This window comes from Scyliorhinus canicula, chromosome 1 (assembly GCF_902713615.1).
Source record: "Scyliorhinus canicula chromosome 1, sScyCan1.1, whole genome shotgun sequence".
NCBI classification, from domain to species: domain Eukaryota; kingdom Metazoa; phylum Chordata; class Chondrichthyes; order Carcharhiniformes; family Scyliorhinidae; genus Scyliorhinus; species Scyliorhinus canicula.
This window is the reverse complement of record NC_052146.1, coordinates 70,702,526-70,719,264: the sequence shown is the minus strand read 5'-3', so window position 1 is coordinate 70,719,264 and position 16,739 is coordinate 70,702,526. Positions and strand designations below refer to the sequence as shown.

The following is a 16,739-nucleotide window of genomic DNA, read 5'->3' as shown; positions in this document are numbered from 1 at the left end:
CTTAAGGATCTGTTTGAGCTGCTCACAGAAAAATACTTTTCACTGTACCTCGGTACATGTGACAATAAACAAATCCATCCATCCGTTTGCTGACCTACACTGGTTTCCAACTACACATCGTGATTTTAAAATTCTCGTCCTTGTTTTCAAATCTTTGCATAGCTGAGCCATTCCCTACCTCTGTAATCTCAAACTCCACATCCCTGCAAGATAGTCGCACTCTAATTCCAGCTACTTGAGCTAATTCCAGCTAATTGGGCAGCACGGTAGCACAAGTGGATAGCACTGAGGCTTCACAGCGCCAGGGTCCCAGGTTCGATACCCTGCTGGGTCACTGTATGTGCGGAGTCTGCACGTTCTCCCCGTATCTGCGTGGGTTTCCTCCGGGTGCTCCGGTTTCCTCTCACAGTCCAAAGACCTGCAGGTTAGGTGGATTGGCCATGATAAATTGCCCTTGGTGTCCAAAAAAAAAGGTTAGATGGGGTTATTGGGATACGGGGATATGGTGGAAGTGAGGGCTTAAGTGGGTCAGTGCAGACTCGATGGGCCGAATGGCCTCCTTCTGCACTGTATGTTCTACGTTCTATGTTAATCATTCCCTCTCCAGCTCCCCGAAAAGTCTCTCTGCTTCTCAACTCAACTTTCACCCTTTAAGATGCTCCTTAAAACCTCTCTGAACAAGCTTTTGGTAATTTGTCCAAATATTTCATGCGACATCACCGGGCAACACGGTAGCATTGTGGAGAGCACAATTGCTTCACAGCTCCAGGGTCCCAGGTTCAATTCCGGCTTGAGTCACTGTCTGTGCGGAGTCTGCACATCCTCCCCGTGTGTGCGTGGGTTTCCTCCGGGTGCTTCGGTTTCCTCCCAAAGTCCAAAGATGTGCAAGTTAGGTGGATTGGCCATGATAAATTGCCCTTAGTGTCCAAAATTGCCATTAGTGTTGGGTGGGGTCACTGGGGATAGGGTGGAGGTGTTGACCTTGGGTAGGGTGCTCTTTCCAAGAGCCGGTGCAGACTCGATGGGCCGAATGGCCTCCTTCTGCACTGTAAATTCAATGATAATCTATGATATTCTGTTCACTGTGCTCTGCGAAGCACATCGGAATATTTTATTGTGTTGAAGATCCTCTACAAACAGAAGCCATTATAAAGGGAATATTGCCCAGGGGATTTAGCTGACGATGACTCTCAATGTCAGGCATTTGGGCACGGCAATGCTCAAGAGGGAGGGTTTCTGATATTTAGGCCATTGAGCTGAGCTCTGGACCAGGAGAAACATAACTGTGTGAGTGCGCGCATGGTGAGAGGGAGAAGTAATGGTTTGCTCAAGCGTACCATTGACAGAGAAATACTGAGGGAAGATACAAGAGGGGTTAGTAAGAAACGAAGAACATAACAAGGATTTGTGGATATACTTCTATTTGTTCTCAAAGCATCCCTGAAGAGGTATCCACCAACCCACAACCTGGCTTGTGACCAAGCGAAATGGAGAAGGCTCATTTGGGAAGGCATTGAACACACTGAAAGACTTTATCAGGAATGTGCAGAGGCACACATGCACAGAAGGTATAAGACCCTTCTGAGAAGTCAAAAACAGTATAAAAATATACAAAGTTCAGAAAACTTTTGAGTAGATGCATAATGATAATTCACTGGCTAATGGTGGCAATGTTAACAAAAGGTCATAGATTACATAGATCACAACAATAAAAAGGGTGAAGTTAGCAGAATTTTTTCCATATAGATGCCAATTAGAATTTAACCACAAGTGGCTAGTCAGACAGACAGGCCTTAACATTTAACATGAAATTAAACAAATATTTGAAAATATATAAAACATAGGAAAATGACACGGGTATATGGCATTAGATAACTCCTGTGTAAGAGCAAGCATCAGCATAGGGACAATGTGCAAAGCATCTTCTTTCAATCAATGCAATTCCGATGATCCAATTTTTCTCATCATTGTGCCTTAATCCCAAGCATTAAAAATCAAACAGAATTATTCTGTTTCTTACACCAGCCAAATCTAAGTTAGGGTGCTGTAATGTCTGCAGATTCTGAGTTTACCAGGAATCAGACAACTCTTTTAGCCCCCAGTCTTTTAGCCCCAGTCACCATTTAGGTCATTTGCATGTGGCAACTGCTTAGCTAGCTGTCTCAACTGGCTAAGTGTTAGGCCATGTAACAAGATGACAAATTACAGACCTTTATAGGCAAGAGTCCATATTCTCAACATTCTGGACTAGATATCGATAAAGATCTACAACAGTTGGCTTCAAAAATATTCTGTGAGGTTAGCCATTAACCTGTTAATTGTCTCTGCAAAGAAACACCTGACTTTGTTCAACACCTTCCCTGACAGCACAGATACAGATTCAGCCGTGGACAAACTCTTACCTCATTCAATTGTCAAATTAATTTTACTCTTCATCTGACAATTTCCTCTCCTCTCTTCACTGACACTGCTGAGATACAGCTGGACACCCTGGTACCTTGCCCGAGTGTCCACTATTTGAGCACCAAAACAATGAGTATTAATTGACCACTCAATCACTAGAGCAGTAATTTTCAACACCAAACCGGAGTCTCAGCTAACCTCCGTGCATATTTACCTTCAATGAGAGGTCTTTGGATTGATATCAGAAATTGAAACAGTGGATATCTATTCAAAAAATATGTGAAGGTGGTGTTGGACATGCTTTCCTTTATTAGCCACGACGAAGATTATAAGTGCAGTCAGGTTATGCTAGAACTGGATACAAATCTAGCTAGATCACAGCTTGGGTATTGCGTACAGTTCTGTCACTGCATTACAGGAAGATGCAATTTCACTGAAGAGTATATGGAAGAGATTTATGATGAGTTTGCCTGAAATGGAGAGTTAGAATCACGAGGAAAGATTGGATATGCTAAGGGTGTTTTTCTTGAAGCAGAAGGGGCCGAGGGGTGTCTCAATTGAGGATATAAAATTATAAGGGGTGTTGGTAGAATAAATAATGACAACCTATTTACCTTCGCAGAGGGGTCAAAAACAGGGATCATAGATTTGGTGGAGAATTCGAAGGGACATTGGGAACAATTTTTCACCCAGAGGGTCTTCGAATTTACTGCCTGAAAAGGTGGTAATGGGCCAAAGTCCAAATGTATGACCTGTAACATCAACCAGATCAGCTTTGACATAGATCAGCTAATTTGGCACAGATTATTGGTCAATGCAGAAACCTTTTCAGTTTACATAGTGCAGGTACTCACTGAATAAATTCACTGAAGATCAGGGAACCCAGTTGCATTTCATTTCTTTATGCAAAGCTGTTTGACAAAATAAAGTATTTCATTGCCCCACTTCATGAGAACAGTTAGAACATGACCTGCAACACATACCTCCTGTATGACTTCTGAGGATAGAGACACATCTCCACTGTTCCACATTAGCTAGCTTGCTACTGGAACCAAAGACATTGCTTGGTCCGATATACCTTTAGAAAGCAATAATACAATTACCACATAATCGCATCATATTTAGATTCTAAACAATTAGAGTGAGGTTACAGGGTGGGCGAGAGGGCAACGGTAGGGTGGTCTTTATGGGCAGCACAGTGGCGCTGTGGATAGCACTGCTGCCTCACGGCGCCGAGGTCCCCAGTTTGATCCCGGCTCTGGGTCACTGTCCATGTGGAGTTTGCACAGTCTCCCTGTGCTTGTGTGGGTTTTGCCCCCACAACCCAAAGATATGCAGGCTGGGCGGATTGGTCACGCTAAATTGCCCCTTAATTGGAAAAAATGAATTGGGTACGATTTAAAAAAAAAAGGGAGGGTGGTTTTTAAGGGTCGGTGCAGACTCGATGGGCCAAACAGCCTCTTTCTGTACTGTAGGGATTCTATGAATGAAGCTGCACGGCACCAAACAAGCATTGATATATCCATTTATTGTATATTGTTATAGGACGTCCGGTGCGGCACGTAACGGAACGGCCATACGTGTGGGAGCTCCAGCCAGAGATCACTGCACCGAAATAAAATTCGGTTTGGTGTGATTTATCCCAAACGTCTTTTGGTGACTTACGAGAATAAGGACCACTACTTCAAGACTCCAGAGGAAGCTGAGGCATTCATCCAAAGAAATGGACTGGGGTTGAAATACTTGTATTTTGTATGGGTTGAGGAATGCTTGTTTGAAGCTGGATGGGGGTTAGTCAAGCTTTCTATTTGTCTGTCTTTTCTTATCAATGGTTGAAGAGCTGTAGATGGGGCTTTTGTAACTTTACATGTAGAATTGTTCTGCGGGGTTGGCGGGACTAGTGTTGTTTACTGTTAAAAGACACTAGAAGTTACAACCTTGTATGGTAGGGCCAACTGAGCCTTCTGGAGAGCTGGACATAACTTTGGACTTATTCTTGTAATGCTACATATTGGGCAGAGCATGGTGCACAGCGAAAAAGGTTGTAAGATATATCTCAAATACGTTAGTTAATGCAAAAATACCCTTTCTTTAGTTTGATGCATCAGTTGTCTGTTAAGTAAAGTTTGATTTATGTTGATTTTGGATCATTATTAAAGTAAAACTCTTAAAACATGAAATCTTGTCCTTCAGTTATTTCTGTTGATTGCCTGGGAAAATCAATGCTTTTTGAAAGTAATCGGTCTCTGCAGGATTCGTAACAATATTCTACAGGTTAACACAGCACTGGGCAACTTTGAATGGCTTATGTTGCCGATATTCATTCAGAAATTCTCTATCGACAACCATACAATGTGGATGTACTGGTTTCCTCTGTTTTGTAATGCATTAAACCACTATGCAAATTCCCTCAATCTCCCTCTATGTACAGCACTGGAACGCAACATGGTTCTATTGGTTACCCGTGTAAAGCAACAATCACCATTGCATCATTCCTGGACATAATACTATATTTTAAACTCAATCAAGGAAGTCTGCATTCAGTATGTATGCTTGCAGTCATCAGATACTCACGCAGCTCTCTTCCACAACATGATCAACTTGTCATCTCCACCTGATGCTAGATACAATCCATTATTAGACCAGCGCACGCAATTCACACAGGCTACAAGGAAAAAGAGACGAACATTAGCAATGTCACATTTATCTGAAAGGATATAGAGGATCCAAAATAAACTTTCAATAAAATAAAAAGCCAGGAGAGCTCAGCAGATTTACCCAGAAAGTGGCTCGGCTACGTTGACCAAAAGCTCCAAAGTTCAATGGAGTCTATACTGAATTATATGTGGTGGAAGTTGAGGCACTGTACCCCAAATTAGGAAAAGAGAAATGGACCAGGTCATCCATTTCCAAGCGCAATATCGGGACATCAGCTGGAAGTGTGCAGTTGTAAGCAATAGGTGAGAACAGAAGGCGTGGTTTGGGTGGCCTTCCCAACAGTCAAATAGGTTGCTGCCACGAACTGTCAAAGGTCACATAAATGATGCTCAATTGAGCAAAGTATCAGAGTTGGCACAGTGGTTAGCACTGCTGCCTCACTATGCCAGGGAACTGGGTTCAATTCTCTGTGCGCAGTTTGCATGATCCCCCCGTGGGTTTTCTCCGGGTGCTCCGGTTTCCCACCACAGTCCAAAGATGTGCAGGTTAATTGGATTGCCCTTGATAAATACGTGGTGGCATGGGATAGGGCGGGGAAGTGGCCCTCAGTAGAGTGCTCCTTCAGAGTGCCGGTGCAGATTCAATGGGCCAAATGGCCTAATTTAGCATTGTAGGGCTTCTAAGGCTGATCAGCACTCAATGGGACCATACTCCAATACGGAGTCAATTTTCTCAACAGAAGGCGAAAGAAAATTGGTGCAGAAATGAGAATGTGAAATAAATCGAAAACAGCTTTCACTTTGAATGAATGACATTAAAATTCTTAATTAATTGCAATTAATAGATCAATCTGATATCACAAACAGGAGATGACACAATCTCTATTTCTACCTGTGGTTTTGGCAGATGAAAATAACTGTTGTGGAAAAAGAGTAGTCTCAACGTTAAATATTTTTGAAGGAGTGTAGTTTCTAATACCTTTGTTGTGATAAAAAGATACCAACTCTGAAAGAAGATAAATGGAAATATAGACACAGAAAATAGGAGCAGGAGAACCTTCAGTTATGAGGAGAGAGGGGAGAGGTTGGAACTGTTCCCCTTGAAAATATGATAAAGATGTTCAAAATCATGAGGGTTGGATGGTAGATAAGGAGAAACAGTTCCTGCTCATAAAACGAACGAAAGCGAGTGGGCATAGATCTAAAGTGGTTTGCAAAAGAAGAAAATGAGATTTGAGCAAAAACTTTTTCACACTGAATGTTTTGGGTGTGGAATGCACTGCTTGGAAGTGTGGTGGAGCCAGGTTTAATCAAGGTATTGAAGAGAGCATTAGATGATTATTTGAATGGAAAAAAGTGCATGGGTACAAAGAAAAGGCAGGAGAATGGCACTAATTTATAATGCTCATTTGGTGAGCCAGTGCAGGCACGATGGGTCGAATAGCCTTCTTCTGCATTGTAACACCACTCTCTCACCATACCCTTTGACGTCTTTAGTGTCTCAAAGTCTATTTATTTCCTTCTTTTAAAAAAATTTTTTTTTAGAGTATCCAATTCTTTTTAATCCATTAAGGGGCAATTTAGCGTGGCCAATCCAGCTACCTTGCACATCTTTGGGTGTGGGGGTGATACCCGCGCAGACACAGGGAGAATGTGCAAACTCCACACGAACAGTGACTCGGGGCCAGGGTCGAATCCGGATCCTCGGCGCCGTGAGACAGCAGTGCTAACCACTGGGCCATCGTGCCGCCCCATTTCCTTCTTGAATATATTCAGCGACTTGGCCTCCACAGCATTCTATGGTAGAGAATTCCACAGGTGCACAACTGACTGAATACATTTCTCCTCATCTCAGTCCTAAATGGCTTAACCTGTATCCTGAGACTGTGACCCCTTGTTCTACACCCCAAACCAGAGGAAGCACTGCTGCTTCCAGTCTGTCCAGCCCTGTCAGAATTGTATTTGTTTAAATGAGATTCCCTCTCATTCTTCGAAACTCCAATGAATATAGGCCTAGTCAACCCAATTTCTCCTCTCATGACAATCATGTCGCCCAGCAATCAGTCTGGTGAACTTTGACTGCACTCCCTCCACGGCAAATATATCCTTTCTGCGGGAGGAGAACAAAACTTCACACCATACTACGGGTCTCACCATGACCCTGTATAGCTGTTGGAAGACTCCTATATTCAAATTCTCTTGCAATAAACACCAACATGCCATTTGCTTTCCTAACTGCTTGCTGCATCTGCATGCTTGCTTTCAATGACTGATGTAAGAATGGACCGAAGTTTCCTTGTAAATCAACATTTCCAAATCTATCACCATTTAAATAATATTCTGCCATTCTGTTTTCCCTATTGCAGTGGATAACTTCACACTTATCCACATTAGATTGCATCTGCCATATATTTGCCCACACATGCAACTTATCTAAATCATCTTGGAGCCTCTTTAAATCCTTCTCATAACCCACATTCCCATATAGTTTTGTGTTGTCAGCAAACTTGAAATATTGTATTTGGATCTTTCATCAAAATATTGATATATATTGTGAAGAACTGATCCCTGCAATGCCCCACTAGTAACCGCCTACCACTCCGAAAAAGAGCCGCTTAATCCTACTCTTGTTTCCCGTTTGCTAAACAATTCTCAATCCATGCCAATTCATTACCCCAATCCCATGTGCTTTAATTTTGCACTTTATCAAAGGCGTTCTGATGCACTACATCCACCGGTTTTCCCTTTTCTATTCTACTAGTTACGTCCTCAAGAACTCCAATACAAAGAGAACAAAGAACAATACAGCACAGGAACAGGCCCTTCGGCCCTCCAAGCCTGTACCGGTCATGATACCACCCTTGGCCAAAACCCTCAGCACTTCAGAGTGCCTCATCCGATCCATGTATTTGTTGAGATGTCTTTTGAATGCCGTTAATGAATCTGCTTCCACAACCTCCGCCTGGCAACGCGTTCCAAGCACTCACCATCTACCTCACACATCTCCTCTAAACTTTGCCCCACAGATCTTAAACCTCTGCCCCCTGGTGACTGACCCCTCCACCCTGGGAAAGAGTGTCTGCCCATCCACTCTATCCATGCCCCTCATAATCCTGTACACCTCTATCAGGTCTCCCCTCAACATTCTGAATCTATTCAGCCTCTCCGCATAGCTAACACCCTCCAGACCAGGCAACATCCTGGTAAAACTCCTTTGCACCCACTCCAGAACCTTCACATCCTTCTGTAGTATGGCAACCAGAATTGTGCGCAATATTCCAAGTGCGGCCTTACCAAGATTCGATACAACTTATATAGTATCACAGAATTTACAGTGCAGAACTGCAGCATGACTTGCCGGTTTTTATACTCGATGCCGCGTCCAATGAAGGCAAGCATTCCGTAGGTTTGTCAGACATCATTTCCCTTTCATTTTTAAAAATGTTTCCAATTAAGGGGCAATTTAGGGTGGCCAATCCATCTACTCTACACATCTTTGGGTTGTGTGGGTAAGACCCACACAGTCAGAATGTGCAAACTCCATATGGACAGTGACCTGCGACAGGGATTGAGCCCAGGTCCTTGGCCCACCTTTTCATTAATCTATGTTGACTTTGTCTAATCCAGTTGATATCTTCTACTAAGTGTCCTGTTGCTACATCCTTTACAATAGGTTCTAACATTTTCCCTACCACTGATGTTAGGCTAACCAGTCTGTAATCCCCTGTTTTCTTCCTCCCTTTTTTTCTAAATAGTGGAGTTACATTTATCACCCTCCAATCTGCTGGACTGTTTTAGAATCTACAGAAATTTGAAAGATGACAACCAAGATATCCATTATTTCTATGGCCACCTCCTTTAGTATGCTAGGATATAGATTATCAGGCCCTTTGGATTTATTGGCTTCTAGTCCATTAAATTTCCAGCATTATTTTTTCACTAATACTAATTTCCTTCAGTTGCCCTTCTCCTCACTAGACCCCTGGTTCCCTAGCATTTCTAGCAAGTTATTTGCTTTTTCTTCAGCAACGACATAACTAAAGTAGTTCTTTAATTGATCTGCAATTTCCTTATTCTCCATTATACATTCTCCCATTTCAGATCTGCATTTGTTTTCACTAATCTTTTTTTTACATACTTATGGAAGCTTTTACAATCTGCCTTCATGTTTCTTATAAAGATTTACTATCATTTTTGCCTCTCTAAAATCAATCGCATGGTTCTCCTTTGCTGAATTCTAAACAGCTCCTCAGACTTGCTGCTTTTTCTAGCAACTTTATATGATTCTTCTTTGGGTCTAAGACTGTGCTAACTTCATTTGTTAGCCATGGTGGGGCCGCATTTACCTGTTGTGTTTGTACGCCACAATGGAATGTATAATTCTTGCAATGCATGCATTCGTTCCTTAAATATTAGCCATTGCCTAGCCACTGTCATGTCTTTTAATGAAGTTCCCCAATCTATCCTAGCCACCTCACCCCTCATACATTTGCAGTTTCCTTTTCTAGATTTAAGATCCTAGCTTCATTTTGGACTACTTCACTTTCCATCCTATTGAAGAATCTTATCACATTATGGTCACTCCTCCCTAAAGTACCCCACGCAAGATTATTAATTAACCCCTTCTCATTGCACAATAACAAATCTAGGATAGCCTAGTCCCTAGCTGGTTCCTTGACATAGTGGTCTAAAAAGTCATCTCATACACACCCCAAGAATTCATCAACCACAGTATTATTGTTGATTTGGTTTGCCCAGTTTATATGAGGATTAAAGTCACCCATCATTACATACATCTCTTCTTCTTTTTCTCTTTAATGCCTTCCCCTACCTAATCATTCCTGTTTGGAAGCCTATCGGCAATTCCCACCAATGTTTTCCTCCCATGCTTAGCGCAGCCTAGACTGAGTCTACATCTTGATTTTCTGTTGACTATTCTCCATCATTTATCAGGACACTGACATAGAGGATAAACAGAGGAAATATTTAAACTCATATCTCACAAAGATAGTCATTACACATGAAAGAGCAAACTGGAACATTATAGGACCCTCCAAATGGAATAAGGTTTCGGAGACCTGTAAATAGCAAATTATATGAAAAATCATTGAAATATTGGGTAAAAAGGTTCCTAAGTGACACATAAAAGGCACTTTTGCATATATAATCGCATGTACCCAGGTGGTTATCCATTTGGCAAAGCATTTTGGGGATAGCCTCATTCTTCTCATCCTCCTCCTGAACAACTGGTGGCATGTTCCATATGACAACCTTCCCTGAATCCTCTCCTGTAGGTGGAAATTAAACATTGAGCCATTTTAATCGCTTTAAAAATCAGATTTTTTTTTTATAAAGCAACTCTTGTAACAATTCATAGATAGTTTCTATTTAGGGATGGGCAGGGATGGCCTGAACACAATCTGATCTGTACATCTCCAAATTAAAAAGTTAACAATTAATTAAACTGTCACGAATTGACCATAGCGATGAGGCAGAAATTCATCTCCCCAGGCTGGGCAAAAGTGCCACAATGAGAAATAGCTTTGGATTACTATGGTACATTATTAATGTCATCAGAGCAAGTGGACATTTGAAAAGACCATTGCATATAGCAATGTATGCAAAGGCTATTATTTCCACAGCAGTGTGGCATCCAGCTGCCAAATGGGGATGGGAAGGGTCAGTGAGTCCATAGCTTGCAATCCTTGATATAAAAGGACCAAATAAACAAATCATTCTGCTGTCGAGGGTAACGGACTCACTTGTCTAAACTTCACAGCATATAGCTTCTTTTGGTCACAAGGCAAACTATAAAAGGGGGCAGCATCATGTACGTCACTGGGGCTTTGTGGGTCATGCCATCTCTAAATTAAATAGTAAGCCGGCTACATACTGCTTATTACCTTGTCCACCTGTTGCAAACTTTGTTCCATCGGGATGAATGTCCACAGAAAATATTGGCTTACCTGTAAAAAAAAGTTATATTTATTGAACAGAAGCATTAGAACTGAAGCACAAACCTCACTCCTGCTTTGCAATGAAGTGAAAGGCAACATCTGTCCTTAGCTATTTACATCTTGTTCAAAAGAGGCCCTGGCAACTTCTATGTAACAACCTTCCAAAAATACATGTTCTGAAGAAGTCCTACTGATTTCCCCTGCCAATTTTCAGTCCCACCATTTTCACCGTTTGGGTCATTTTATTATTTCAGTCTGATTTTCTTGCATTTCATGTAATTTTCAATCACTCTGTTTTTTTAGAGCCTTCAAGCTTATTTCCTAAAACTTCCTGAGATCTTGGTTCTTGTAGTAACGTTCCATTTCAAAATGATTTCCACTCAATCTTTTTAAATCAGCCACCTGAAGTTCAGTACATTCAATACAGCAACTTTTTCTGAACTGTGTCCCGCCCAGCCTCAACACTAGTAACATTATGGTCTATGCTGCAAGCTCAAGGTCATTCATTAGAACAGGTTAGGACATCTTTTTCCAGCTCCGTTAATATCCAAGGTAAAGGACAGTGTCAGAGCTGAAGATAATTCACCAGATCTTAGTTGAATTTAAGACAAATAAAATTTATGAATGATCACCCTGTTTTTCTCCAATATACTATTGATCTGTTCAAATGATTCCCGCTTTAATTCCGCCCTCTTTCCTGATATAGTAGGTTTAACCAAAAGACTTCAACTACACCACACAAAGAAAAACTGAATGCAAGAAATCTAAAATAGAAATGGAATATGCTGGAAAACCCACAGTAGGCTGATCAGATTACCGACGAGCGGACAGCTTACATCCAAACAAATAAAAGTGTCTTGATCAAACAGCTAAATTCTCTTTCCTTTTTCATATTCATTTACTAGTGAGTGACAGCACTTTTTTTTGTTTCTATGAAAACCTTTCACTTCAAATAAATTCAAGGCAGTGGCCCAAGACATCATTGAACAACCTATTCAAAACCTTACAATGCTCCATTACTAAGATTTCAGTAAAGTCTTATCTTGGGTATGTCAAACTTTCCAAACAGCATACATCTAAAATGTGAAAACGTCCTGCAGTACAATCCTACTTTTTCTTCTTCCAAACCTATAACTGGAGAGAACAGTTTGAATGATTTAGCACAAGGGAAAAGTGCCGGGTGTTACAAGTCTGTTCCTACTTTAGCATTGATGAAGTGCACTGAGGTAGCAAAAAGCTCATCTCACGACATTCTTAAATATCAGACACTGAAGCCTGTTGACACAAGTGTAAGTTTTGATATTGTTTTTTGGTATTAGATGATGCGGCCTGATCTTTGCCCTTCTCAAATTTAGTATCAAATTATATCATATAATGGTTACCATTTGCAATATACGTAACAAGTTGGAATTAATTAAGATTTTAAAGTAAGGGAGCATCTTGAAAACTGGGAACGGTTTGATCAAGTTTAACATTCAATTCGAGATGATAGATCACACACTAAGTTTTAACTTAAGTAAGATGTTCTTTGAAGACATGAGTAAACATACTAAATAAGGCTGACTTGTTAACAGGTAAATCTACAGAAAATTGTGGGAAGTGTTCAAAGAGTGCCTATTACAACACAATGAAAAGTTCCATTTGTACAGTCAAGTAACTATGGTCAACATGTGAGGTAATATGCAGTATAAAGATAAACAGAGTCACTAACACAAATGTCAAGAAAAGTGATAATCTAGTGGCCTGGGGGATTTATGGAAAACCACAAAGAGGTGAAAAGAATATGAAAAGCTGTAAAAAGAAACCAAAAAACTGGCAAGTAATATAAAATGTTATTAGTAAAAATAACTATATTAATGGCAAGAGAGTGGTGAAGGGCGATGGGGGCACTTTAAAGGGTATAGTCTCACGTCTGAGAAGGAGAAAGAACAAGTCAAATCATCGCTTTAGTATATTTGTACCAAAAAAAGATTTTCGAAAATTACACGTTTGCCAACAAGCCTCAATGTTAAATCTGCTTCTTGTTCTCTCTGCTTGCAGACGACACCAAACCAAGGGGGACAATAAATAGTGCAGAGGGGATTAGTGAGGTCCAAAGGGACATAAAATAGATCAAATGAGTAACAGAACTACCGGAAATGGCCTTCATTGAAATAGGTAAATGTGAGGCTTTGTGCTTTGGAACTAAGGAAGATAAATAAGAGCATTTTGTAAATGATGAGAAATAGCAACTCTAGAGCAGGAAAGAGATTTGGCCATCCAAATGCACAAACCATTTAAATCTATCAGACAGATACAAAAAGCAGTTAGAAAAGCTACTGAAATGCTGGCCTTTATCTCAAGGGGACTGGTTTACAAAGGAATGGAAGTAATGCTTCAGTTGTACAGGGTCTTCAACAGATCCCATTTGCAGTACTGTTTTTATACTTGCACTACAGATCAGAGCAGGTTGAGCAGACTCATCAGAATAGTACCAAGACTTAGAGGGATAAATTAGGGCAGAAAGTATAAACTTAGTGTGTATTCCCATCTGTGTAGAAGATGCAGGGGTGATCAGTTTGAAGTATTGACATGATAAAAGGAATCAAAATAAAAACTATTTCGACTGGCAGGAGAATCAAGAACATGGTCTTAAAATTAGAGCTAGGTCATTTAGGTGGGAAATCAGGAAATATTTTTTTCACAGAGAGGGTAATAAGAAGTGTGGAATCCTTGCGTCTCCCAACATTCACAAAGCCAATTCTCACCTGTTTACCCTCACCTTGTAATAAACTGTTCTACACCCTTCATCTGCTTCATATACATTTTCCCCACCTCTTCATTCACCTGGAGGAAGGAGCTGTGCTCTGAAAGCTAGTGATTCGAAACAAACCTGTTGGACTTTAACCTGGTGTTGTAAGACTTCTTAGTGTACATTTTCCCCAATAGCTACAAAATATTTAAATCGCAATTCAAATCCACAACTTCAGAATATTAAAAGATACATACAAATTTTTACATACGGCTGAGGAGCACAAGTAGACCACTTAGCCCCTCAAGCCTGCTCCGCCATTCAATAAAGTCATAGCTGATCTGATTGAAATCTCAACCTTACATACCTGCCTACTTCCAATAACCTTTCACCCCCTTGTTAATCAAGAATATATCTAGCTCTGCCTTAAACATATTCAAAGATTCTGCTTCCATTGCCTTTTGAGCAAAAAAAAGAGTTCCAGAAACTCACAACCCTCTCGAGAGAAAAACCTTCTCCTCATCTCCTTCTTAAAATGAACACCACCTTTTTTTAAAAGCCCTTGTTTTGGATTCTCCAAGAGGGAACATCCGCCCCACATCGGCCTTGTCAATACCACTCAGGACCTTAAAGGTTTTGATCAAGTCGCCGCATACTCTTCTAAACTCTAGTGGATACAAACCGAACCTGGTATTTAGTCTAGTAAACCTTCTTTGACACATGTTTATGTTGAAGCCTTTGGTAGGATTGGTTCTTTACAATTTATTTACGCCCACATTGTATTTGTTGTCCTCTGGTTCTTGACTCTTTGGAAATGGGAACAGTTTCTTCCCTACTACTCTACCTAGGCCAGTCATGATTTTCATCACGTCCATCAAATATTCTCTCAACTTTCCCTCATGTGTTTCTGACACATTTACATATTTCCTTAAAAAAGATCAGTGCTGTACACAATACTCCAGATGTTTAAGGGCTGCCTTTAAGGGTTGGTAGTATTAGTGGTGACACTGCCTTCCAGTCCAAAATATATGGTAATTTCACTAAACCATACAAACAGACCACCACAAAAGTGTTCAAAATATCAACCCAAGTTTGAAAACGCACAGTAGCTAGGCATTTCGAAGGAGAAAAGACAAGTTATAACATTTTGTATATAGAGCATTTCTCGGTGAAAGCTTTTGCACTTGACTTATACTTACAGCTCTGCTGCGTGGTGCCAGCATCTTCGATTTGGCATCTAAGATGACTTAACATGATGCAACAACGGCAAAGTCGTTCAACCCATCCTGCCTGTCCCAGCTCTATCCATTTATCACACTTACTGTGCTTTTTCCCCATAGCCCTGAAAATCTTTCCACTTCAAATATCCTTTGGAAAATTATTACTGAATCTGCTTCCACCACCTATTTAGGTAGCGAATTCCACATTGCAGCAACTCACTATGTAAGAAATTATTTTCTCATATTGGTTCCGATTCTTTTACCAACCACTTCAAATATGTCTTCTGGTTGCCAGTCTAATGGGGGGGGGGAGACACGGTGGCGCAGTGGTTAGCATTGCTGCCTCATGGTGCTGAGGACCCAGGCTGGCTCCCGGCCCCAAGTCACTGTCCATGTGGAGTTTGCACATTTTCTCTGTGTCTGCGTGGGTCTCACCCCCACAACCCAAAGATGTGCAGGGTAAGTGAATTGGCCACGCTAAATTGCTCCTTAATTGAAAAAAAGAATTGGATACTCTAAATTCATTTTTTAAAATGGCGACCAACCTAATTCATTCTACCAATACGAATCACTTCACACTTCCGTTATATTAAAATCTCTTTCCTTCTCCCCACTGAAATTTGATATCTGCAGCACAACAGCAAGTTCCAAATTCCCATTTCTTCAATCTCTGGGACAAAACTATGCGTCAATATAAAGCAACAAACTGAGCAAAATAAATACACAGTGGGTGTAAATAAATTGTAAAGAACCAATCCTACCAAGGGCTTCAACATAAATCACAGACTCAAGCTTACCTCCTTAGCCACCTCACCCCTGCAATCATCTACCAGTTATCAAGTGTAATCCAACATGGATTTTCGTTTGAGCTGTTAGGTTCGGAGACAAAATGTCACAGGATTTGACAGACCGGGTAGAAATGTTTCCTCATGTTGTCTTTGGTTCTTTTCCCATTCACTTTAATCAGTGTCCTCTGGTTCTTGACTCTTTGGCAATGGGAACAGTTTCTTCCCTACTACTCTACCTAGGCCCCTCATGAATTTGATCACATCTATCAAATATCCTCTCAACTTTCCCCCATAACATACTTGGGAATTACACTAACTGCTTCAATTTAAATGACTCAATTCAAAAATTTCCAACATTTGAAGGGTGAGAACTGCAGCCTATTACTTGTAAATTTCCATCTATCAGCTCAACAAACCATGAATTCACTCATTGTTTGTTGGTGGTCTGAACTTGCCAAGTTGCTTCAGTCATCTGTAGCCCTTCTTATGATAACCGACTACTGACATTGTCTATCCAGAACTTTTTAGTCTTCCTCTGTTTTAAAGTCCACTTCTAGAAGAATGGAGTATTTTTTGGCACTAAAACTCGAGCGAAAGAGCCTTCCTTGTGCTGAAATTACATTAACAGGCGAATAAAATGAACAGCTGCGAGTGAAAATAGACTAAGTAAATTTACAAGCAGTACTCATTTAAAATAAAATCAAAGCTGCACAAACTGCTTCACATATCTCAGATGCCTTTACATCCACCATTGCAAAAGCAGCAAAAATATCAACGCAGCATTTGCAAGAACTCGTAGGAAACACTGGACTATTTTAGGAATATCCAAATAGGGCTGCCTTCATATAACATCTTCAACAGTGAAACTCCTCAAGACATTTCACAAAAACAATGCAATAACTGAGCCAAAGATAACTAAATACTTGACCAAAGAGGTAGGTTTTCAGGAGTGCCTTTCAAGAAGAGGGGTTTATGGAGAAAGT

The 16,739-nt window shown here is 40.7% G+C and overlaps 2 protein-coding genes across 3 annotated transcripts in view; one reads left to right on the top strand and one right to left on the bottom strand.

Annotated features, from left to right (window-relative positions):
• The window catches only part of LOC119963680 (protein HIRA), a 140,061-nt gene that overhangs the window by 119,000 nt on the left and 4,322 nt on the right, over window positions 1–16,739 (bottom strand). For both annotated transcript variants that reach the window (XM_038792998.1, XM_038793005.1), the window contains exons 2-5: window positions 10,964–11,026; window positions 10,238–10,348; window positions 4,978–5,068; window positions 3,387–3,481 (exon numbers count right to left, since the gene is read on the bottom strand). In XM_038792998.1, the coding sequence (XP_038648926.1) occupies window positions 3,387–3,481; window positions 4,978–5,068; window positions 10,238–10,348; window positions 10,964–11,026 (360 nt within the window). The remainder of the gene's footprint in view (window positions 1–3,386; window positions 3,482–4,977; window positions 5,069–10,237; window positions 10,349–10,963; window positions 11,027–16,739) is intronic.
• The window catches only part of mrpl40 (mitochondrial ribosomal protein L40), a 46,628-nt gene continuing 42,622 nt past the window's right edge, over window positions 12,734–16,739 (top strand). Inside the window, exon 1 of the mRNA XM_038793015.1 lies at window positions 12,734–12,832. Within this exon, the coding sequence (XP_038648943.1) occupies window positions 12,801–12,832 (32 nt within the window). The 5' untranslated portion in view covers window positions 12,734–12,800. The remainder of the gene's footprint in view (window positions 12,833–16,739) is intronic.